The 23,845-nt window shown below is 46.5% G+C and overlaps 1 protein-coding gene across 1 annotated transcript in view; it reads right to left on the bottom strand.

Moving 5' to 3' along the window:
• The window catches only part of LOC138287580 (sodium- and chloride-dependent GABA transporter 2-like), a 769,612-nt gene that overhangs the window by 266,587 nt on the left and 479,180 nt on the right, over positions 1–23,845 (bottom strand). The window contains exon 6 of the mRNA XM_069228139.1: positions 22,161–22,293. Within this exon, the coding sequence (XP_069084240.1) occupies positions 22,161–22,293 (133 nt within the window). The remainder of the gene's footprint in view (positions 1–22,160; positions 22,294–23,845) is intronic.

Here is a 23,845-nt window from a genome sequence, read left to right as displayed (position 1 = left end):
CCCGTCGATGGTGGACCCCCAGGGCCCGGACTTCCTTGGCGATGGCACGCCAAATCCCGATCTTCTCATGGGCGCGGACCTATGTGACACGTACAGGGAGGGAGAAATACCACGTTCAAGTTTCTCAGCATTTTCCTTTCCAGTGGCCCAACGCCCCCCATCCCCGCCAGGCCCCCCGCCATGCCCAACATGCCCCCCATCCCCGCCAGGCCCCCCGCCATGCCCAACATGCCCCCCATCCCCGCCAGGCCCCCCGCCATGCCCAACATGCCCCCCATCCCCGCCATGCCCCCCGCCATGCCCAACATGCCCCCCATCCCCGCCAGGCCCCCCGCCAGCCCCAACATGCCCCCCATCCCCGCCAGGCCCCCCGCCATGCCCCCCGCCATGCCCAACATGCCCCCCATCCCCGCCAGGCCCCCCGCCATGCCCAACATGCCCCCCATCCCCGCCATGCCCCCGCCATGCCCAACATGCCCCCCATCCCCGCCATGCCCCCCGCCATGCCCAACATGCCCCCCATCCCCGCCAGGCCCCCCGCCATGCCCAACATGCCCCCCATCCCCGCCATGCCCCCCGCCATGCCCAACATGCCCCCCATCCCCGCCAGGCCCCCCGCCATGCCCCCTGCCATGCCCAACATGCCCCCCATCCCCGCCAGGCCCCCCGCCATGCCCAACATGCCCCCCATCCCCGCCATGCCCCCGCCATGCCCAACATGCCCCCCATCCCCGCCATGCCCCCCGCCATGCCCAACATGCCCCCCATCCCCGCCAGGCCCCCCGCCAGGCCCCCCGCCATGCCCAACATTCCCCCCATCCCCGCCAGGCCCCCCGCCATGCCCAACATGCCCCCCATCCCCACCAGACCCCCCGCCAGCCCCAACATGCCCCCCATCCCCGCCAGGCCCCCAAGCCAGCCAGTGGCCCCAAATCCATATTGAATTAAACTCACTTGTTGGTCTGGAGGACCGTAGAGTAGCGCATACTGGGGGAGGACCCCATCCACAAGTTTCTCCAACTCCTCTCCAGTGAAGGCAGGGGCCCTTTCCCCAGTCGCAGCAGCCATTGTCCCTTCCAGACCGAGGTCACAGCAACACTTGCAGTATAGGTCCTCTCCTGTGAAAGTTCAAGTCGCAAGTGGATAAGTAGATAGAAAATGGCGGTCACGTCCACGGCGGTGCGTACCGCGGCGGTGCGTCCCGCCACCGCCGGCGCCCTTCGCCATTGGCTCCTGAAACCCATAGGCTTCAATGTTAACCAATGCGGCTTCGCGCCGCGGTCTTCGCCCGCCGCCCGCCGCGGTGTGCCACGCCAGCGCATTGACCTCACATCCCATTGTCACACTTCACAGGTCAGGCAGCCGCCATTTCCAGGGCCCACATGGCTCAATTTCAACTGCGTCACACAGGCCTAGGCCTTGCATAGCCACTCAGACACGCCATTCACTGCATAGAGAATCGTATACTGTGCTAGCTGTGAGTACGTACCTGTGGGTTGCTTGACTGTGTGCTCCATGTTGTCCTTCCTAGGCACCGTCCGCTGGGTTGGGCGAGGAGACGGATGAATCCTCCCGTGTACCGACCGCTGGTGGACCTGTCGACAATGGAAGAACGCCACATTATCCTGACCTACCGTCTTAACCGTGCCACTATCCATGAACTGTGTGCCCAGCTGGAGCCCGACCTGATGTCCCCCATCCGCCAACCCACAGGGATTCCCCCTCTGGTGCAGGTCATGTCAGTACTACATTTCTTGGCAAGTGGGTCATTTCAGACAACCGTGGGAATTGCATCCGGGATGTCTCAGCCCATGTTTTCGAAGGTGTTATCCAGAGTGTTGTCTGCCCTGATGAAATCCGTGAGGAACTACATCATTTTCCCTGAGGTGGGCGAATTGGCTACAGTGAAGGGTGATTTCTACGCCCTTGGACATATTCCCAACGTAATTGGTGCCATTGATGGGACCCATGTGGCTTTGGTTCCCCCAAGAGACAGGGAGCAGGTGTACAGGAACAGAAAAAATTACCATTCAATGAACATCCAGGTGGTGTGTTTGGCTGACCAGTACATCTCGCATGTAAATGCCAAATTCCCAGGGTCAGTGCATGACGCCTACATCCTCAGGAATAGCAGCATCCCTTACGTGATGGAACAGCTACAGAGACACCGTGTATGGCTAGTGGGGGACTCTGGGTACCCCAACCTGTCGTGGCTACTGACCCCAGTAAGGAATCCCCGGACCAGGGCAGAGGAACGGTACAATGAGGCCCATGGGCGTACTAGGAGGGTGATCGAACGCACCTTTGGCCTCCTAAAGGCCAGGTTTAGGTGCCTGCATATGACCGGTGGATCCCTAATGTACTCACCTAAGAAGGTGTGTCACATCATCGTGGCCTGCTGCATGCTTCACAACCTGGCTTTGCGCCGCCAGGTGCCTTTCCTGCAGGAGGATGGTCGAGACGGTGGTGTTGTGGCAGCGGTGGAACCTGAGGAGAGTGACGAGGAGGAAGACGACGGGGCTGAAACAGACAACAGGGACAGAATCATTGAACAGTACTTCCAATAGGACACAGGTAACATTTCAAAGTTAATTTAGTAAATGTTAACTACTCTGCAGCATCTCTGCTGCCTGTCTATTTGCCCCAGTGTATGATGACTGAGTTTTGGCTTTTCCCTCCCTATTTCAGATCTGGGGTCCCCACTACGAGTCCTGTGCTTCGTTTCCCCATGGACTACAGCTTTGTGGCAGCTGTTTGTTGACTTCACCATGTACAAGGACATATTTGCACTGTCATGTCAATTACAATCTATTGAAATCACAGCCAGACTCCTGATATTTTGGTGCAAAATAGGTGTTTATTGAAGTGCTCAAAATGGGATGGGTGGTTTCAAGTGGGTGGGGGCTATGGTGAAGGAATGTCCATGGCAGAGTCCAGAGTAACAGTCACACAGGTGCATTGTCCAGAGGCCTGTGGAGAGATGGAGCATGGGCAGTTCAAGGATGGACAGGGTGACAATGTGGGACAGTGGGATGACATCAGGTGGTATCCTTTGCTGGCGGGGGTCTTGACATCCTACTCTGTCTTCTTGCGAGATCTCAGGGCCCTCTTGCGGGGTGGTTCTTCTCCTGCAGGAGGTGGGGGTCTGGTGGGCTGCTGCTGTGCGGGGGCCTCCTGTCCACTAGCGCCGGCGGAGGTGGATGGCTGTTCTTGGTCCAGGCTAGTGGCAGGGGCCCTTGGGTGTTGTTCAGTGTCCGCCCTGCTGTTTACGAGGTCCTGCAGCAGCCCTACCATGGTAACCAGGGTGGTGTTGATGGCTCTGATGTCCTCCCTGTACCCCCGATAGTGTTCCTCCTGCAGCACCTGGATCTCCTGGAACCGGGCCAGTACCGTCGCCATCGTCTCCTGGGAGCGGTTGTATGCTCCCATGATGGTGGTGAGGACCTCGTGGAGAGTGGGTTCCCTGGGCCTCTCCTCCCCCCCCTGTCGCACAGCTGCCCGCCGAGTTGCCCTGTTTCCCTGGGCCTCTGCCCCCTGGCCGGTGTGCCCACTACCACTGCCCCCAGGTCCCTGTTGTTGTTGGGGTGGTGGGTTATCCTGGGTGCCCTGTAGTGGTAGACACACCGCAGATTGACGCGCCCTGGAGACAGAGGCATGGGCCCGCTGGGTGGGAGCTGTGCTGGTGTTCCCAGAGGGGTTAGGGTCTGTAGTGGCCTGTGCCTGTGTGAGGGGAACCGACTGTCCAGAGGTCCCCGATGGTCCGGGCTGGTCATCGGTGTCCAGATCGACAGAGCTGCTGTCATCGCTGACGGCCTCTTGGGTGGGGGGTGTGGATAATTCTGGCCCCTCCGCCGCGGTGTGTTGACGGTCGGGTCCTGCAGGGGTATAGAGGTATGGTTATAGTTTCAATGTGTGGCATATGGGTGTATCTGTGGGTTCTCGTGTCCCCAAGTGCTGGCATTCGTGTGTGGGGGCTTTGGTGAGGGTGGCTTGTGGGGGGGATGTGTATATGCATTGGGCATGCTTTGGTGATGGGTGTCCATGCTTAGTGGACGCATGCAGGCCTAGGTTTTGGGATGTGTGGGTTGTGATGGTGAGACATTGGCGGGGAATAGGTGTGCTGGGGGTGGGGGTGAGGATGGTGGTGGGGGTGAGGATGGTGGTGGGGGTGAGGGTGGGGGTGAGGATGGGGGTGGGGGTGAGGGTGGGGTTCGAGGATGGGGGTGAGGGTTGGGGTCTGATTTGGCATGCAGGTGGGGGGGAAGCAGTATTGAAGCTTCAACTTACCAGTATCCATTCCTCCGCCGACTCCTGCGAGGCCGTCAGGATGCAGGATGTTCAAGACTTCCTCCTCCCATGATGTGAATTGTGGGGGTTGAGGTGGGGGTCCTCCGCCAGTCTTCTGCACGGCGATGTTGTGCCTGGATACCATGGAACGCACCTTCCCCCGTAGGTCGTTCCATCGCTTCCTGATGTCTTCCCGATTTCTGGGGTGCTGTCCCACTGCGTTCACCCTGTCGACAATCCTCTGCCATAGCTCCGTCCTCCGGGCAATACTGGTGTATTGTATCTGTGTGCCGAACAGCTGGGGCTCTACCCGAACGATTTCCTCCACCATGACCCTGAGTTCTTCGTCTGTGAAGCGGGGTTGTCTTTGGGGTGCCATGGGGTGGTGTGTATGATGTGTGGGGTGGAGTATGTGTATTTAAGTGAGTTGAGTGTGGTGGTGTGTGTTGTTTTGTGTGTGGATAGTGTGTGGGTGATGGTGTTGAGTGGCTGTGGCTGTTATGTTTTGGATGCTGGTGTCTCGCTCTTGTTTTCTTTACGAATTTTTTAGCGTAGGGGTTTGTGGGTGATGTGGGTGTGTGTTTTATATTGTATTGTGTGTGTGGGAGTGGTGTGTGTATGTGTATCAGGTGTGTGGGATTCAAATCGTCCAATGTGGCTGAGTTTTGTTCGTTTGTGTGTATTCTGACCGCGCCGGTGTGTCCCGCCAATGGAATACCGCGTTTGAATGACCGCCGCGTGGATTCGTGGGTCGTAATGGCATGGGCGTATTTCTGTTGGCGTGGCGGTGGAGGTTTGGTCACCTCCACCTTTCCGCCGACCGCTGGTCTGGCGGTCTGTTGTGGCGGTCGGATTTTCGGAGGTTTGCCTTCTGCGGGTCAGAATGACCGTGGCGGGTTTCCGCGACCGCGGCGGGATTATGGAGGATTTCTGACCGGCGGTAGGCGCCTTTTACCGCCGAGGTCAGAATGACCACCATAGTTTTGTGGAATGTCTGGTACATAAAACATCCAAATTTCCCTGAACAAGGTTCTGTAGGAGTAGTTAATAGAACCTTCATCTAGTAAAGAGATATTCAGATGACAGACTCCTTTATTGAACTAACTGTGATTTATTGCCTAGGGCCGAGCAGTCGTGTTTCCGACATCTGAGGGCATTTTCGGGAAAAATGGCTGGCCTTGCTCCAGTACAAGCACATCATCTTTTTTACCATCAGTCTTCTGGGGATAACGTTCTTTTGAGAATGAGATTTGTGGTTTTGGGAGCCATGGCTAGAGTGGGTTTATGATATTCTCTTTTTTCAGTCTTGGGTTTCAATGATGTGCTTCGATCTAGAGGGTAAAATCAATTCAGGCTGTTGGCCAAAAGACAAATAGCAACAATGCATCCTGTAATTCTTCTCTGAGTCCTTCATAAAATGCATCTGGAGTTGTCAAGGCTAAAACTAGTCAGGAACGTTGTCAGGGGTGCCTCTTTTTAAAGATAGTACAAAATAAAATGATCAAAGTGATTTATAGTTCAATACATTTTTATTGAATTATGAACAATGACAAAGAGCTTACCTCTAAACTTCCACTCCCCACCCCAACTCTCACATAAAGTAAAGCTCTTGTCTTATGGGTTCAGTGTTGGTCTTCGGCCAAGATATATCATCTCACAATGTTGAGTTCAACACGATAATGTCTCAAGTGCCCTTAGTGCCCTAGGACAAGCCAATGCACTGTAGTCTTTAGAAAAATAGTTCAACACTGGCCACAAGATCTTTCTAAAAATGTATTCTTTCCCCTGTAAGTGTGATCTTTTCCATGCACCCCACATATCATTATCTCAAGCACCAGTCATTAAGTGTAGATGCTTCCGTCACCCCATACCACACAAGTACTCTTTTTTTTGTTGCTTAGAACATTAATGTTTCCCGCAGTCTGGTCTAATTCTCCTTCCCTGGCCCATTTAATCTCAAGCACCCAACTCAAAATTGTACAAGCTTGAACCCTAAAGATTTGTGACTCGATGACTACCTTTATTGATTTTAGTTCCCCTTCCAAATATCAATACATTTTCTGGATTTCTCTCCAGACTATGGCCCAGGAATCAGGTTTCTAGACCCTCTGGTACAAAGGGCTTAGTTAATTTATCAACATGAAATGGAGAGCCCGGTGAACTGCAACCCACACAGCAATACTTTGGTAAGGCACGTTCTAAGTAGCAAGACTTCACATGAATAGGTAGTGGAACCCAGATCCTCTGTCATCATGATCAGACACAATCAAGAACACTAGGAAGCTAGGAATATATTTTGAAGATTTATTAAAATCATATATTAGTACACATGCTATGAATAGTGACTACTTTAAAAACCAAGAAGATAGTGGCAGTGGTATTTGTTAAAAATCTGAAAAACAGAACAACAGAAAATACTGTAATATTATGACTATATTTTAATGCTTCTTTTTATTGATATATGAAACCACTTCTTTCTTTAGGTTAACTAAGCTAAACGTAGCATTAAAAAAGAATCTGCTCGTATGTCATAGATGTGTGACATCCTCATACTTTTTCTGAATAACTGAAACCAGTGTTCAACAAAGAAACAGTAGTTGCTGTCCTCCTTCTCGCTTCATCTCAGTGGCTATGTTGTCCTCGAAAAGGCACATAAACTTGTCGGAAGACTCGATGTGCTTTTCCCATAGCCTTCAGTAAGGACCCTATATCTCAAATCCCAGGATTAAAGTTATTCTGAATCTAATAAAGTTTGGATCTAGTTTGAATACTGTCTAAGCACAGTTGAATATTTCAAGATAAACAACCAATAGTGAAACCCCTCTAACCTTTTACCTATCTGTATCCTGTGGACCATTAATTACTGTTTCAAAGTAACTGATACAAAATAAAGATATCAGTTTCTATGAAACCTTATTCACTGTTTAAAAACAGTAACTGGAAAAGCAATTCAAACCAAGCGAATATACATGTGAAAATACATATGAATATAATAAAACAAACTTGATTATCATGTTGCAATGGAACCAAAATGTTCACAAAATGTATAATTAGGTATTTATATGTGACGTACACACCAATATAAATAAACATATCTAATTCAAAAGAGGTCACCTTGAAAATATAATATGGAAATTATATCAATATGTTCTTAATATGTGTTATTGTTCCCTAATGGAGGCAGTTCCTCCAGCACAGCCAGGAAGGTTTCTTATTGATAGTATTTAGGAAGCATGGGTTCCAGTGCCAGAAGAATAGTTTCTGGTTTCACTCCCTGTACATATTTCATTCTCTTATAAGCATTTCAATATTCTTAAGACCTTCTGCGAAGTGGGCTGAGAAACACTCTTAGCCATCACAGTCAAATTTATAAGTGGTCTATCTAGTCTATTCACAAATTGCATTTTGTAGAGCATTTAGTTATACAATAGTACTACTAGACTGGAGGTTGAACATTCCTTTCAACCGTTTTTGGTATGCTATACATAGAAGATTTCAACACTACAGAAGAGCGGGTTAACAAGTGGTTTGAGGAACTCCCATTAGCCACTGAGCTCTCAGAAGATTAGAAAGAAAGCCTAGACCAGCTGATAATGCAAAGAGAGGTCTGGCAGGCAATAGATAAGGGCAAGAAAGAGGAAGCAGTGGTCCCAGATGGTCTATCCAATGAATTTTACAAGGTTTTAGGTGACACAATTATACCTTTTTTGACTCAACTTCTTGTGGGGATCCTAGAAGGGGCTTCCCTCCAGAGGTCATAGGATGAGGTCATAGCCACCCTAATTCTGTTACCCAATAAAGATCCCATTTTGTGGGCTCCTTATAGACCCACCTATGTTCTTAAATATGATCATAGGCTTTTTACAAATATTTCAGCTAACAGACTAAGGGGGTCATTCTGACCCTGGCGGTCATGGACCGCCAGGGCCAACGACCGCGGAAGCACCGCCAACAGGCTGGCGGTGCTTCTGGGGCCATTCTGACTGCGGCCGTAAAGCCGCGGTCAGAAAAGGGAAACCGGCGGTTTCCCGCGGGTTTTCCCCTGCCCCAAAGAATCCTCCATGGCGGCGCTGCTCGCAGCACCGCCATGGGGATTCCGACCCCCTTCCCGCCATCCTGGTCCTGGCGGTAAAAACCGTCAGGAACAGGATGGCGGGAACGGGTGTCGTGGGGCCCCTGGGCCCCCATAATGATTTTCAGTGTCTGCTTTGCTGGGGTACTAGACTTGGTTGCCGCTTATCCCCTATTTAATCTGTATATTGGACCCCTGGCCTGTAAGACCAGAGAATAGAGGGAAATAACGCCTTTAATTGTGGACCCTTGGAAAAGAAAATCTCCCTATATGCAATGACTTGATGATCTTCACAGTAAATTTAGGCTCCACGTTAATGAGCGTGAAGTGCCTGATATCTGACGTTGGAAACATTTCAGGCTGGGGGACAAACCAATTAAAGGCAGGAATAATGGTATGGAATATGGAAAAAGGAAATTACCTCATAAAAAGAGAATTAGCCATGACCTGGACAAGTTAGGTCAGCTAAATTTTAATAGGGCAATGTTGAAAACTGGCCTATAATAAATGAGCTGGTTGCAACTACCACTAACAATATTTTGAAGAACAAACTTAATAAAGATGTCCATCCTGCCAAAATGTACTTTCCTTTTTAATGCCATTCCTCTACATTCCAAGAAAGCTGGGCTAGAGGAATTACAATGGAGGGTAAATGTATTTTTGTGGGCCTCAAAGGGCATAAGAATCTTAAAGAAAGAAGTGTGCAGGAAATGTGATAAAGGGGGTATTGTGCTACCAGACTTCCAGCTGTGCACGGGCCTTCCACCTTAAAAACTGTAGGTGTGTATTGATAAACTCAGAAAACTCAGAGGGTAGTCCTATGTTAAAAGTTATGCTGAAAAAGGTGGGAGGGGAGGAGTCCAAGCTCATGTATAAGTTCGGAAACATGAAATATTACAAAAAGGTGAGGCTAAAAGTTTTATAAGCGATGACTCAGCATTGGGAACAGATTAGAGGAGCAACAAACCTTCCATACTATAATAGACCTACCCATTGTGGGACTCCTCAGGTGCACCACAGTGCTTGGAAAATAAGAAGGCCACTGCACGTAAGGATACGGAAATATTAGAGTGGGGCCAGCTATTACAAGAGGGGAAGCTCTGTTCTTAGGGAGATCGTCAGGAATTGACTGGGGAATCCACCTGAAAATTCAAGTTTTATCAGCTGAGCAGCTGGGCTTGGGACTTGATGGAAAAGAATAGCAGCACAAATAGGCTGGATGCATGCTTGGTGAAAGGGCCCCAGCGGAAAAAGGAAGTGTCATTATAGTATTGACTTATACTCTACATTATGGACGGAAACTTTGACTTGCCAGAGACGTCGTATGTGTCAGTGTTTTAGCTGTTTCTAATAGAAGGTGACAGCTCAAAGTGTTAGTGATTGCAAAAGTGTAAGCAAAAGCAATTGAAGCAATTAGGTGTCAAGGGATTCCAGTGAGAGGAGGTAGAGAAAAGAAAATATGAACTGAATGAGCTGGGAATTGAAGCAAGAGAAAGCCAGGGAGTGAGGACAGGAGGAAGAGAAAATGAAAGGGAAAGTTCCAGGCAGACAGAAGACACCAAAGAGTAGGATGCAAATAAGAAAGGGTAGTGAAAGTAAGAGAATGGGGAAGATAATGCAAAGAAGGAAAGAAAAAGCATGAGAGTACAGGTAATTGAGGTATATACAAACACTTCTCGATGCCCCACTACCAAAACCTAATTGAAACAATAGTAAGATGATATAACCTTCCAAAAAATAAAATGTTCTACATGGATAGTCCATCCAAATAATGAAAACAAACATGAAAAACACATGACAGCCAATGCCTGAAGCCAATGACTACGCTCTCTATACTACTTCCAGTAAGTATTTTCTAAAAGTATTGGTATCATGTGGTCTCTCAGACAGATAATGTTGTGAACAATCAACTACCCCGGTTCTTAGAAGACAACAAGGCACTCAACACCTCCCAATCTGGATTCTGCAAAAACCACAGCACCAAGACCGCACTCATTGCTGCAAAAGACGACATCAGGACCATGCTCGACAAAGGAGAAACAACAGCACTCATCCTCCTGGACCTCTCTGCAGCTTTCGACGTGGTATGCCATCACACTCTCCGCACACGCCTCCACAACGCTGGAATCCGCGACAAAGCCCTGGACTGGATCTCGTCATTTCTCACGGACAGGACCCAAAGAGTCCGCCTCCCGCCGTTCCTACCAGAAGCCTCCAATATCAACTGTGGCGTCCCTCAAGGATCTTCACTCAGTCCCACACTTTTCAACATGTGCATGGCCCCCCTCGACAGCATCGAACGAACACACCACATCAACATAGTCTCCTACGCTGACGACACTCAGCTCATCATCTCCCTCACGAAAGACCCCACTAATGCAAATGACAGCCTCCACAACGGACTCCACGCCATCACCAGCTGGATGGAATCAAGCCACCTCAGGTTAAACACAGACAAGACAGAATTACACATCTTCGGCACCAACCTCTCAACTTGGAACGACTCCTGGTGGCCCACCTCCCTAGGATCCACACCCTCACCCACCACTCATGCACGCAACTTGGGTTTCATCTTGGATTTCACACTCAGCATGACTCAGCAGGACAATGCCATCTCCTCATCCTGCTACAAAACCCTCCGCCTGCTCCGCAGAATCTTCAAATGGATTCCCATCAAAATCAGGAAAACCGTCACCCACGCCTTGGTCAGTAGCCGACTGGATTACAGAAACGCCCTATATGCAGGAATAACAAACAAACTCCAAACAAAACTGCAAAGAATCCAGAACGCATCCGCCCCCCTCATTCTGGACATCCCACGCCGCAACCACATCTCACCCCACCTCAGAGACCTACACTGGCTACCAGTATCAAGGAGGATCACCTTCAAAATCCTCATCCACGCACACAAGGCCCTCCACGACACAGGGCCCGCTACCTCAACGACAGACTCACCTTTCACACCCCCACCCGCAACCTTCTCTGCGCCAACCACGCCCTCGTCTACGTTCCTCACGTCCGCTGCACGACTGCCGGAGGAAGATCATTCTCTCCCCTTGCCGCAAAGACCTGGAACTCCCTACCACTCCACCTCTGCCTGACCCAAGACCTTCTATCTTTCAGGAAACACCTCAAGACTTGGCTTTTCGACCAGTCGCTACCCCCCGGCGCCTTGAGACCTTACCAGGTGAGTGGTGCAGTTTATAAATCCCTGATTGATTGATTGATCTCAAGACCTAACAATAAATAAATAGCCAAAAAGTTCAAGAGAGAAAGACCTCACTTTGTTGAGAGTCACCTCGCTGGGGATGTGCGCGTTCTTCCATACTAGAAGAGGCATGGGATTAGACAAATAGGAGCCACATGTAATAAACAAAATCAAAGTGTTTGCAACTACAAAATGTTTTTTACTACTACCCTTTTTTGTAATTTGGAAAATGTTTTGAAATTGCCAAAGGAGGTTTTGAGATTCATTCTGAATCACAATTATCAGGGGGTGAAGAGGCCTCCTTTCCTATTTGTGAATCACAGTGATGTGTACCAACTCCTCTGAAGTTGGTAAATTCAGCTGCAGTCACAAACCACTGATATGTTACTCATTGGGAAAGGGCAAAGTGTTCCTTTTGAAAGCTTCCCTTTTGGGCATTACATTGACCAGTCTTTGAGGGGGGAGTAGGCAGTGGTCCATGGTGGCACTGTCTGTTCCCTTTAATGTGTTCCAAAACAAAAAATATTTCATTTTTAAATTTAAGCAACACTGGTTCCTTTAAGCTTTTTGAAAAATGTTCCCATTTTGGAATGAGCGTGCAGGTTTGGTGGTCTTCTGTTGCCTGCAGGTGTCTGTAGCCAATCCATGTTGCTTCCATCCATGTGTCCTTAGCCAGTCGAATCTCAGGGGAAGGGTCCCAGCAGTGACTTGCTCAATAAATAATCATTAATCAGATCATTATATGTCGCCATGTGAATGGGAATTCCTATTAGTAAGTAAGTGTCATCTAGGCTTGGACTGGCCTCTAGGGTAATCTAGTAGTGCCCAAAGGGATGGTCTGGCAGATCACTGTATGGGTTGTTGTTTGACTCTTTGTGGGGCTAGTGGGACATTTTTTTATGTTGGCTTCCTTGATATTACCTCAAACATTGCCTGCAGCAAACACAAATGAATGCAGTCTCTCATATCTAGCAAAACATTTAAAAACATATCTTTATAAGTATAAAGGTGTCCTGATATGCACATGTGGGTCTTTTTTTTACTTATCTGATTCACTAATGGTGGCGACTTTCAATTTGGTGCCCGCTCCTAGTTTCTGTCCCAATCTAACCCTGGTAAAGCAGATCACAAAAGGGCAGTGCATAATCTGCACCCTCTATGTTCAACATGCCTCTGAGTACATCAGATCCTTGGTTCGTACCCCAGAAGCAAGTTTGGACAATGGCTGCCCTTTCTCTGGCTTTCAACTATCCTAAAATGTCAGGGTAAATAGCATGCTGATTGTTCTCACTCTTTCTAAATCATGGATGTCTACTTCTTAAACTCCCAGAACAGTGGGACGGCACAACGACACCTTGTCTATGTTTGCAGACCCTTAGCCTTTTGGAAGCAGTATAACTGTAAGAGGGAGAAATCTATCCTCTACAAATACACAAGAAACCTAGCTATTCCTTTGAAGATAGTGTACCAAGGGAATATTTGCACAACCATTATAGTATTGGCTTGTGAAGTAGGAACATAGAACCAGATGCACTATCACACTGGTTGCGCAAATTGGCCACAAGTTGCACAACAAGGTTCAATAGCCAATACCTGGTTTTGCTATGCGACCTATGTAGTATTAAGTTGCTTTTCAAAGTTGTCGGTCTAGGGGAATGCATAACAACTTGCCCAATGAGTATTATTTAGGCAGTTCACAATTTGTAAGCCCTTGCGATTGACTACAAACTCAGGACTGGTGTCCTGCAAAGCATAGTTGACCACCATCTGTGTGGATGTGTATATTCCTAAACATGAATTTTCCCGAAACACCCATTTTCCTAGAAGGAACCAGTGCTGTGTTAAAGAAACAAAATTCTGCTTTTTGGAAACATTTCAGAAGGAGCAAGCAGTGGTCTACTGAACAACTCTCTACTTCTTGTGAAGCTGCCAACACGATTCAAAAGGGGAGGTAGTTCGACAGGGTTGTGGTATCAGTAACTGTTCAGTGGTTTGTGACTGAAATAGCATACAATCACAATTGGGAATGGATGCCCAATGCATGCCCCTTCTTAATTGTGATTCAGTAAGGGTACAAGTAAAGACTCACAAAATATGTGTTTTAAAGAAGAAATTTCCAATTTGTGATAGAAAAATCGCTAATCTCAGGGATTGCCATAGCAAAATAATTTTGCACATCTGGCTGATCTATAAAAATGAACTGCATCAGTAACACTGGAAAAAGTGAATATACCTATTAATTCAAGTATGGGGGGTAAGTGATAGGCTAGCTTCTATACAAAATAAAGTTATTGCTTCTCAGTAAACACGGCAAACATGCTTGCCTATCTGTACTATTTTCACTAGTCAGGAATTTTCAAGAATTTCACCCTGTTATGATTATTATACTATGTTCTCTTGTAGGTATCCCCCTTTTTAGGTTACATATGTTAATCAGTTGAGTATAGATGACAGATATATAATTAGCATTTGTTGAACACTGCAGCATGATAAACAAGTATGCTGGAATATACTCACAGTATTTATTCTGAGCTGTGCTCTCTGTTCTAAAATAATTGTTATTGAATTGTGAATAAAATGTCATGGAATCTGATAAATTAAGTTTTCATTTATTGTTTTAATTCAAAGACCGAAGTTTAATGAAATGAGAATGAAAATAAGTAAAAATCATGCCTGTTTATGGAAATTGTTTATTCTGATAGATTCAACGAAGGTCAGATAATGTTATAGATCAAAGATGTAGGGCTTGGAAGGAACTTTATACAGAGTCGACGACAAGGTAGGGCATCTCTTAGATCACTTCACCTACTTTTACTGAAGGTGGATCTGAAGTGCATTCAGCCATCACGTGCTGAAGGTTTATCATCTTCCTTCCAGTGGAGATGGAAATAACAGTCTATGCTATTATACTGAACAATAACTTCATTGTTCAAAGTAGATGTAATAGTGTGAAACACAAATTAGGTTTTTTCTTTTGATACTGAGTTTAGCTTAGTAAGCCAACGACATAAAATTACACATTCAACGTGTTGGAATATTTTCTGCTCTTCACACTTCTTGTAAACATTGCATCTAACATTCTATGTGTTTTTATTATAGTTATTACTGCTCATATTTTGTATAATAGGATAGCTGAAACTCATCTCACTCAAGTACTGCTCAGTGAGTTGCAAATTGGTTGCAGTCCAACTGGCTTTCTGTTTCATGTTGGCACATTGACGAGTGCTAGGAACTCTAGAAAGTCTATTTCCTCAGCTGTGTTCTGGAGGATCCAGAACAAATATTACTCTCCTTACAGAATCTAAGTATTAAAGATTGGCAGCTCTGTCACAAACAATATGGCGTTTTCTACTGCATTAGAACCTGGCAAAATAATTGATCTACAAGGACACCTGTGAAGCATACACTTCATCTCACCTGTTGAAAATCATTGAACTTTTTAGCTGTAAGCAATCAAGTGTACACTTGCTACTGACTCATCTTCCAGAGTCTCCATCCTTTTCTATTGTACACTAGTTTGTGTGTCCGAATTTAGCCTAAATCCTGGCAATGGCCAAATCACTCCCTGTTTTTTTTAGCTCTGCCTTTTCTGTGCCAGTTCCTTACTAGATTCTATATAAGGAGTTTAATATGGACATTCAGAGCACTGCAGCGTCTCCTTATTATTTAGCTGGTTGCCTGTTTCAGGTATTGGTGCTTAGGTCCTGTTTGCTCCTGCGAAGTTCCAGTTGATCTCAGTACTCAACGTCCTGCTTTAGCTTACAGAAGGGGCCTAACTCCTATATACTACTTTCTGACTTACAGAAGTGAATTGCCAGTGAGAGATGACAGGTTTTCCCTTTGATGGAAAAAAGGGCTAAACATGTTTCCAGTAGACTAACCCATGACAGGTTACTCCGGTAGAGCGCTACTTCTGTAAATGCATGGATCAATTGTAATTTTCACGGTTGCATCTTTAAAGCATCGATTAGTGACTGCCCAGTACTCATCAAATTCTCCATTATCTGAACTTTCTGAAAATAAATTTGAAGAAAAGTAAAAGAATTACTTGATTTTTGTACTATCCATTGCACATTTAAAATGCATGTTTGCTGCCAAATCGACAAAACCAAATATACTCAGCAAAAAAAGAATTATTACATTTCCAAGGAAGTCTTGATTTACTGAATTATATCTCTTGATTTAAGACACTAGATTTAAAATACCTGGCTCATATTCTTTAGAAAGGGTCTAAAATAGGAACTTAAGAATGAATTAGCACAAATAAAGACGTCCAACAGGTTTCCAGCATTGATCACTGTGGTGACACTAATAGGTAGGAAAGAAGGCAAGAAAAGAAGAAAGCTGAATCTTCTTATACATCCCTTCCTCATTCACTTGAATGTTAACGTGTTGCTTGATTCTTTTTCCTTTTCTATCAAAAAGGTATCCTCTGGGGTCCCACAGGGCTCCAGGTTGTGACTACACCTTTTTTAATCTGTATAGGATTCCGCTGCCTCACCTTATGGTCTTTCGTTCTGATTTGTTTATTTATGCAGATGACACCCCATTATTTTGAAAGTCTTTGGACATGGCTAGCTGTCACCCAAGAAGGCTGTTCATGTTAGCAGAGCTCTTCTTCTGCTACTCTGTTTGATACCATGGATGTTACTAAACAGCCTTAACTTGCTACCCTGTTGGACTGGTTGTGATGAGTGCGGAGATGGTAGAGAGAGACTCCTCCTGAAGCTCTTGAGAACCACTTGCTGACTTTAGCCACAAGAGGAAGAGATGGCTGGGTAGTTGGGTTATTACTGTGAATCTGACTTAGCATTATCAGAGGGGAGAATCCCCTTAAAAGACAGCATTTGTGCTTGAGAGTGTGACTGCCTGAAGTGCGGCCCTTGGAGGTTTTTGATAGGCCTCCCAATTACTGGTGAGTGCACTGGGCCCTGAGGCACAAGATGGTTACTGTGAATCACGAGGCCTCAGAAAGTTATACATAAGCATTGCGTTGCTCATTACAGTGGTGGCTTGAATGGATTCCTCTTTACACTGCTGACATGACTCACTCACTGTAGTCTGTTTTATGCCTTAAATGTGTGGACCCACCGACCAGCACTGCTGTAGCCCAGTATTATCTCGTGCTTCCTGACTATTGGGCTTCATAAGGTGGTGGGGACGGTGACACTTTCAGCAGCCCCTCCATAATAACAACTATTACTTAACCCTTCCAATGAGTATCCCAGGCAACCCGCACCTCGTACTGGCTTGTGAAAGAGGCATCATCCCTGTGGGTCATGGTGGGGAAAGCTGATGCCAAGCAAGGCAATACCAAATTTGAATACAAAACCCCCCTGCATTGTTATCCAAGCCTGGATCCCTGCTGGCTTCTCAAGACATGACTGCATCCTCCAACCCACTTGATTCGGATATCAAAACTATTTTGGTAGCCATAAAATCAAGCTTAGGAGAAATTGATACAAAATTGATGATCAAACTGCAAGGGTAGATTTAATGAAGAACTGCATGGACAAACATACTATAGTGGCAGACTAGACAAGGCCGGGTGTAGGATATCAAAATAGGAGATGAATCACAGACTTTACTCACCACTCTGCAAGTGATAAAGAAAGAAATGTCAAACAACAGTGTGAAAAATTAGGACCTTGATAAAGATCACGGAACAGCAACCTAAGAAGTGTTGGCCTTCCAAATAGACCAACCTTGGTAAACCATAAATATTTGTAAAGCACTCACTGTCATCACAAATGTTTATTTTGGAAAAAAAGTTCCACAAAACATACAGAAACATAAAAGCACACAACAAGTGACTTACTAATTAGCAAGCTAAAAATCTACAATACAAAGTTAAAAACCTGAATTATAGGTCTAGCAAATAAATACAAACTTATAGATTGAATACCCTAACTCAGCTTTTTCTTTACAGCACTCTTTAAGAATTTGGTAATATAAAAACAGAAACATTCTGTAATAAGCAAAAATTTGCAAAAATTCAAAGGGGCGCAAGAGCCCAAGTGCTGTCCTGGCAAGAGGGACAGCATCATCTGCATAAAGGAGGACAGGTATAAGCCTCTTACACGTTTTTGTGGGAAATCAATAGCTTCACATAACAAGTTGCCCTACAGAGGATGGATGTACAATGTGAACAAAAAAGGTGCCAAAATGCATGCCTGACTGAAGCCACGGTTGATGGAAAAGTGGTTTGTACAATACCTGTGGTCTGTACAATCCCTCTTACAAATATACCTGACACAGGCTGTCATGTTCTTGCATAGGTCAGTCAAAAAATGAACAACATCAATGCCAACCCCTAGGGAGATCATCAAAGGCCAAAATGTATTCTTGTTCACACCGTTAAAGGTTGAATGTTAGAAATGGGGTCTTTGGTTGACAGTCAGGTTACCCCCTGTTCAAGCAAGGACAGTCACTCTAGTCAGGGTGAAAGAGAATCACCCTGCAGACCCCCTTGGTAGCTTGGCAGAGCAGTAGGCTTCACTTCAGAGTGCTAGGTGGAAAGTAGTTGCACCAACACACACAGTAACTTAATGAAAACACTACAAAATGACACAACACAGGTTTAGAAAAATAGGAAATATTTATCTAAACAAAGCAAGACCAAAATGACAAAATCCACAATACACAAGTCAAGTTATCAATTAAAAATCAAAAAGAGTCTTTAAGTAGTTTTAAACACACACTGACACTGTTAGCGTGTAAATGTACCTTGGGTGCTTCAAAATTAACCCCGCACGGGCGACTGTTAGTCCAAAAGGGCGTGTGATGCGTCGATTCCCCTCACGAGTGGGACCTTGCATCATTCCTCCTTTCGCCAGGTAGGGGCGTGTCATTCCTTCTCTCCGCAGGAGAGCGATGCGTCAATCCGGTCAGCACTCTCAGGTTTGGGCAGGCCTTGCGTTGTTTTTGCACTCCCAGCAGTATTTGGAAATCCAGCTGAACGGTGAACCGAAAACCACACAGCATGGGTTGTAATATCCAGCCTCTGTCAGTGATGCTGCACGTCGTTTCTCCTGCTCCATGCATTGATTCTTCGGTCGCTTTTTCGGCGAGCGTCGATCTTCAGCTGTGGAGCTGGCGGCGTGTCATTTCTTCAGCCGCAGATCAGAGTCGGGTCGATCTTTTCCCCGCACGGCGCTCTGTGCGTGGATTTCCTCCTCTTAGGCTGCCAGCTTTTCCTTTCAGGGTGCCAGGAACTGGATGGGCACCACAGGGCAGAGTAGGAGTCTCTAAAGAGAGTCCAGGTTCTGACAGAGAAGCAAATAGGAGGCAAACTCTGAATCAGGCCCTTGGAGAGTTCTTCTCAAGATGGAAGGCACACAAAGTCCAGTCTTTGCCCTCTTACTCCGGCAGAAGCAGCAACTGCAGGATAGCTCCACAAAGCACAGTCACAGGCAGGGCAGCTCTTCTTCCTCAGCTCTTCAGCTCTTCTCCAGGCAGAGGTTCCTCTTGTTTCCAGAAGTGTTTCTCAAGTCTGTGGTTTTGGGTGCCCTTCTTATACCCAATTTCTCCTTTGAAGTAGGCCTATTTCAAATTAAAGTCTCTTGTGAATGTGAAATCCTGTCTTGCCCAGGCCAGGCCCCAGACACTCACCAGGGGGTTGGAGACTGCACTGTGTGAGGGCAGGCACACCCCTTTCAGGTGCCAGTGACCTCTCCTCCCCTCCCTCTAAGCACAGACGGCTCATCAGGATGTACAGGCTACACCCCAGCTCACTTTGTGTCACAGTCTAGTGTGAGGTGCAACCAGCCCAACTGTCAAAATTACCCAGAGAGGGAATCCACAAACAGACAGAGTCACAGAAATGGTATAAGCAAGAAAATGCTCACTTTCTAAAAGTGGCATTTTCAAACACACAATCTCAAAATCAACTTTACTAAAAGATGAATTTTTAAATTGTGAGCTCAGAGACCCAAAACTCCACATGTCCATCCGCTCCCATAGGGAATCTACCCTTTAATCATATTTAAAGGTAGCCCCCTTGTTAACCTACGAATTTAGCAATATTTCACTGTCAGGACATATAAAACACATTACTATGGGCCTCATTATGACCCTGGCGGCCGGCGGTACATTGGCGGCAAGCACCGCTGCCCTGGGGATTATGAGTCCCCAACATGCAGCCGGTTCATGGCGGTAAACACCACCATGGAAAGGCTGGCGGTAAGGGGGACTCGGGGTGCCCCTGGGGGCCCCTGCATGGCCCATGCACCTGGAATGGGCCATGCAGGGACCCCAAGCCACAGAACCATTGCACATTTCACTGCCCGAATTTCAGGCAGTGAAATGCGCGTCGGGTGATGCTGCACCTGCTGCACATCAACATTGCCACCGACTCTATTATGAGCCGGATGCAATGTTGATGTGACTTTTCCGCTGGGCCAGCGGACGGAAACGCTGTTTACATCCATTGGCCCAGTAGAAAAGTCATATTAGGGAGCCACCAATACCGCCAGCTGGCGGATTAGTGGCGCCCGCAGCTTCGGCGGTCTTTCTGTAAGACCGCCGAAGTTGTAATGAGGGCCTATATGTCCTACCTTAACCATACACTGCACCCTGCCCTTGGGGCTACCTAGGGCCTACCTTAGGGGTGTCTGACATGTAAGAAAAGTGAAGGTTTAGGCCTGGCAAGTGGGTAGACTTTCCAAGTCGAATTTACAGTTAAAACTGCACACACAGACACTGCAGTGGCAGGTCTGAGACATGATTACAGAGCTACTTATGTGGGTGGCGCAACCAGTGCTGCAGGTCCACTAGTAGCATTTGTTTTACAGGTCCTGGTACCTCTAGTGCACCTTACTCGGTACTTACTAGTAAACCAAATATGCCAATCATGGGTAAACCAATTACATACACATTTTGTAAAGGAGAACTACACTTCAACACTGGTTAGCAGTGGTAAAGTGCCCAGAGCAACAAAAACAGTAAAATCAGAGTCCAGCACACATCAACAACCTGGGGAACAGAGGCAAAAAGTTAAGGAAGACCACGCCAAGGATGAAAAGTCTAAAAATTAAATATAGATAAACATGACAAACAAGGCGCACACAATGCACATCGTGAGGTTATTTAACACAAAAAAGGCAGTGATCCAGAACAACAGAAACCATACAAAACTTTTTTTAAACCAAATTGGTGCACCAGAATGATCTGTTTGGGGAACTGGTAGAAACTGTACTACGAAGAGACATTTAGAAAATGTCCATTCAATCACTGTCACTACTTGGGGAACATAAGAGACAATTACATTCTTTGTCATCTTTAACATCTGAGCAGAGAATAGTTAAACAGATCACAAACAACATGATATTCAAGTCTTCTGCACAGTAGTTCATGGGCACAGAAAGACTCTCCACTGAGATTTACCATTTGTGCAATTGCAGCTGTAAAGACTGCAATTGAAGTGAAAGGTCTGGCACTGCCTGTTCCTCCACAGTATGGAGGAACCATGGTTGATCAAAACCCCATCACCACCTCCATGAATACATACATTTCACTGCACATGTTGATCCACGCTGCACAGAAAACACTCCCAGTGCTGCAGGTACTGCAGCCTAATTACAGACAACTATTTGCAGCTGGTACTAAAACCTACTTATTTATCTAACTAACTGAGGAATCTTATAAGGTGGCTTCTCCTAGAACAACTACTTCTTAAAAAGGTACTGTTTTACTGGGTGACATTGGGGCACTTTTCTCTTCTATGGAAAGAATTCGGCACCACAGAGAACACGGACAAGTCATTCAACCAGTGAGCAGTCTAAAGCAATTTCAAAGGGTTGATTTTCATAACTGAAAAGTATTTTATCAATTGACCATGTAGAGTTATGCGTGTGAACCATGGTACATTTTCCATTGCTGTTTTAGTAATGTGACATGTGCTGTTCTGGGGGCCTCATTACAAGGCTGGCAGTCCTGAGACTGCCATCTTTTCGGTGACAGTCGGATCACCACTCTCCAGGCAGGCCAACCGCCACACTATAACCCTGGCAGCCAAACCACCTGGGGACCGCTACCACTTCCAGGAACATGGTTCCTGGTGGCAGGGCAGTGGTCTGAGTCGTGGTCAGCCACAGCATCACTGAGTTCAGCGCCTCAATGCTGATCACAAGTCCACTTTCTGTCAGCCTTTTCATGACAGGGACACCGCAGTGCAAAGACTGGCAGAAACCCAGTGCCGGGGGGCCACAGGAGGGCCCCTGCCCAACACCCTCTGTATGCGCACTGTCTGCTATGGCAGAGAGTGAGCATTCCGTGGGTGCTGGGGTCACCCTCTGTAAAACTGCATTGGCCTCAGCTCCCTGTGGAGCTGAGGCCAATGCTGCCACATGGTTTCCACTAGGTTGAATGGCAGAAACCTCTGATTTCAGAGGTTTCTGACGGTCAGCGCAGTGGAAACCTAGTAATCGGCCTAGGGGGAGACCACCAGCTCTACAACAGTCTCCTCTTCACGGGCTGGAGGGCCAGCAGTCAGCCCGCCAGCCTAATAATGAGGCCCCTAGTATCTATGATTTTTGGGGTTCAACCAGCATATGAAACACAATGAATACGAATAAACAGATGCTGAGGGCTTACCTTTCCAGTAGATTTCACTCCTTTCCAAATGCTGAAGTAACAGATGATCCAGGCCAGGAGTAGGTACAAGGCCAGCTTCCACTGTATGCTGCCTATGTTCTCTATGCCATCAGATATATGCAGCACATGCCTTCTATATGGGACAAAAAATGGTGATGAAAATCACAATTTGAAAATATAACATCCTAATTCTATTCTGCCTACCTGATAATCTTCCATTGAATAGAATGTACATTTACTCTGCCTCCCTATTAATTTGAAGCTCTTTCTGAAGACCTTAAACATGAGCACTTAGGCCCTTATTATGACTGACGGTCTACTGACCACCAGGGCCATGGGAGCGGTTTTACTGCCAACAGGCAGGCGGTGAAGGCTGTCACATTATGAGTGTGGCGGGTTGGCCTCTCCCAACCTGCCACATCTCTGCACATAATGCCAGGGCGGTCAGACCCACTGGTCCGAAGATGAGCTCACAATTTAAACTACATCTTTTAGTGAAGTTGGTTTTTAGATTGTGTGTTTGAAAATGCCACTTTTAGAAAGTATGTAACAAGAAACAGTTGGTCCCCAGGGGGAAGTATATGACTTGACTCAAGTTGATACAAGTTGGTGTCCTCCAAAACGCAGAAAAAAAGAAGTTCGGGAAATACAATGGGAAGGAACACAAAGGCATAGGAAACTGTTATGGTTCCCCAGGTATTAATCGACTCTGCTGGGATATTAACATTGACAAGGGAGGAACGGCCCTACTTAACCTGGAACAGCTGATATTAAGAAATAATCTAAATAAACTTTGATTACTTGACTAGTGGGTGCTACCGTCTAAAAGAATAATAGTCCTGATGATGACCTGTTTTTGATTTACGCTCATATATAGGGTCGAAACATCGACAGATAATTTTGATGTGGATTAACGAGGACATAAAAAAGTGACTTCCAGACACCTGGACTAAAGGGGTCTTTGTGAAGTTAATTGATCATTTTTAACCACATTTTGTACATACTGTATATAACACTTTGGCACTTTTTGATATGTTAAATAAACAAATGATAAGAATTGATACATCATTGAGTCAAAAGAGGTTCTTTTTTGTGTTTAAACAAATGCCGTGGGAGTCAAGGCATACACTTCCCCCTGAGTCCAAGGGTTACTGGGTTGTGCCTCATTTTTGTTAATTACTTTTAGAAAGTAGGCATTTTTCTTGCCTAAACCATTCTGTGACTCTACCTGTTTGTGGATTCCCTGTCTGGGTCAGTTTTTCAGTTGGGCTGTTTGCACCTCTCTCTAGACATTGAGGCAAAGGGAGCTGGGGTGTAGCCTGCATATCCTGAGGCGCCATCTGTGCTAGGAGGGAGGGGAGGAGTGGTCACTCACATCTGAAAGGGCTGTGCCTGCCCTCACACAATGCAGTCTCTAACCCCCTGGTGTGCGTCTGGGGCCTGGCCTGGGCAAGGCAGAATCTCACAAACAAGAGAGACTTTCCTTTGCAGTAGGCCAACTACAGAGACAATAAGGGGTGTCAGAAGAGAACCCAAAACCCCTGAAAATTAGATCACTTCTGGAATAAAGAGGAACTTCTGCCAAGGAGAAGAGCTGAGGAGAAGTGCTGCAATGCCTGTGACTGTGCTTTGTGGAGCTATCCTGCAGTTGCTGCTTCTGCCAGGGAAAGGGGACACAGACTGGA

This window comes from Pleurodeles waltl, chromosome 4_1, assembly GCF_031143425.1.
Source record: "Pleurodeles waltl isolate 20211129_DDA chromosome 4_1, aPleWal1.hap1.20221129, whole genome shotgun sequence".
Taxonomy (NCBI): domain Eukaryota; kingdom Metazoa; phylum Chordata; class Amphibia; order Caudata; family Salamandridae; genus Pleurodeles; species Pleurodeles waltl.
The sequence above is the reverse complement of the archived record's forward strand: the minus strand, read 5'-3'. Positions and strand labels throughout refer to the sequence as shown.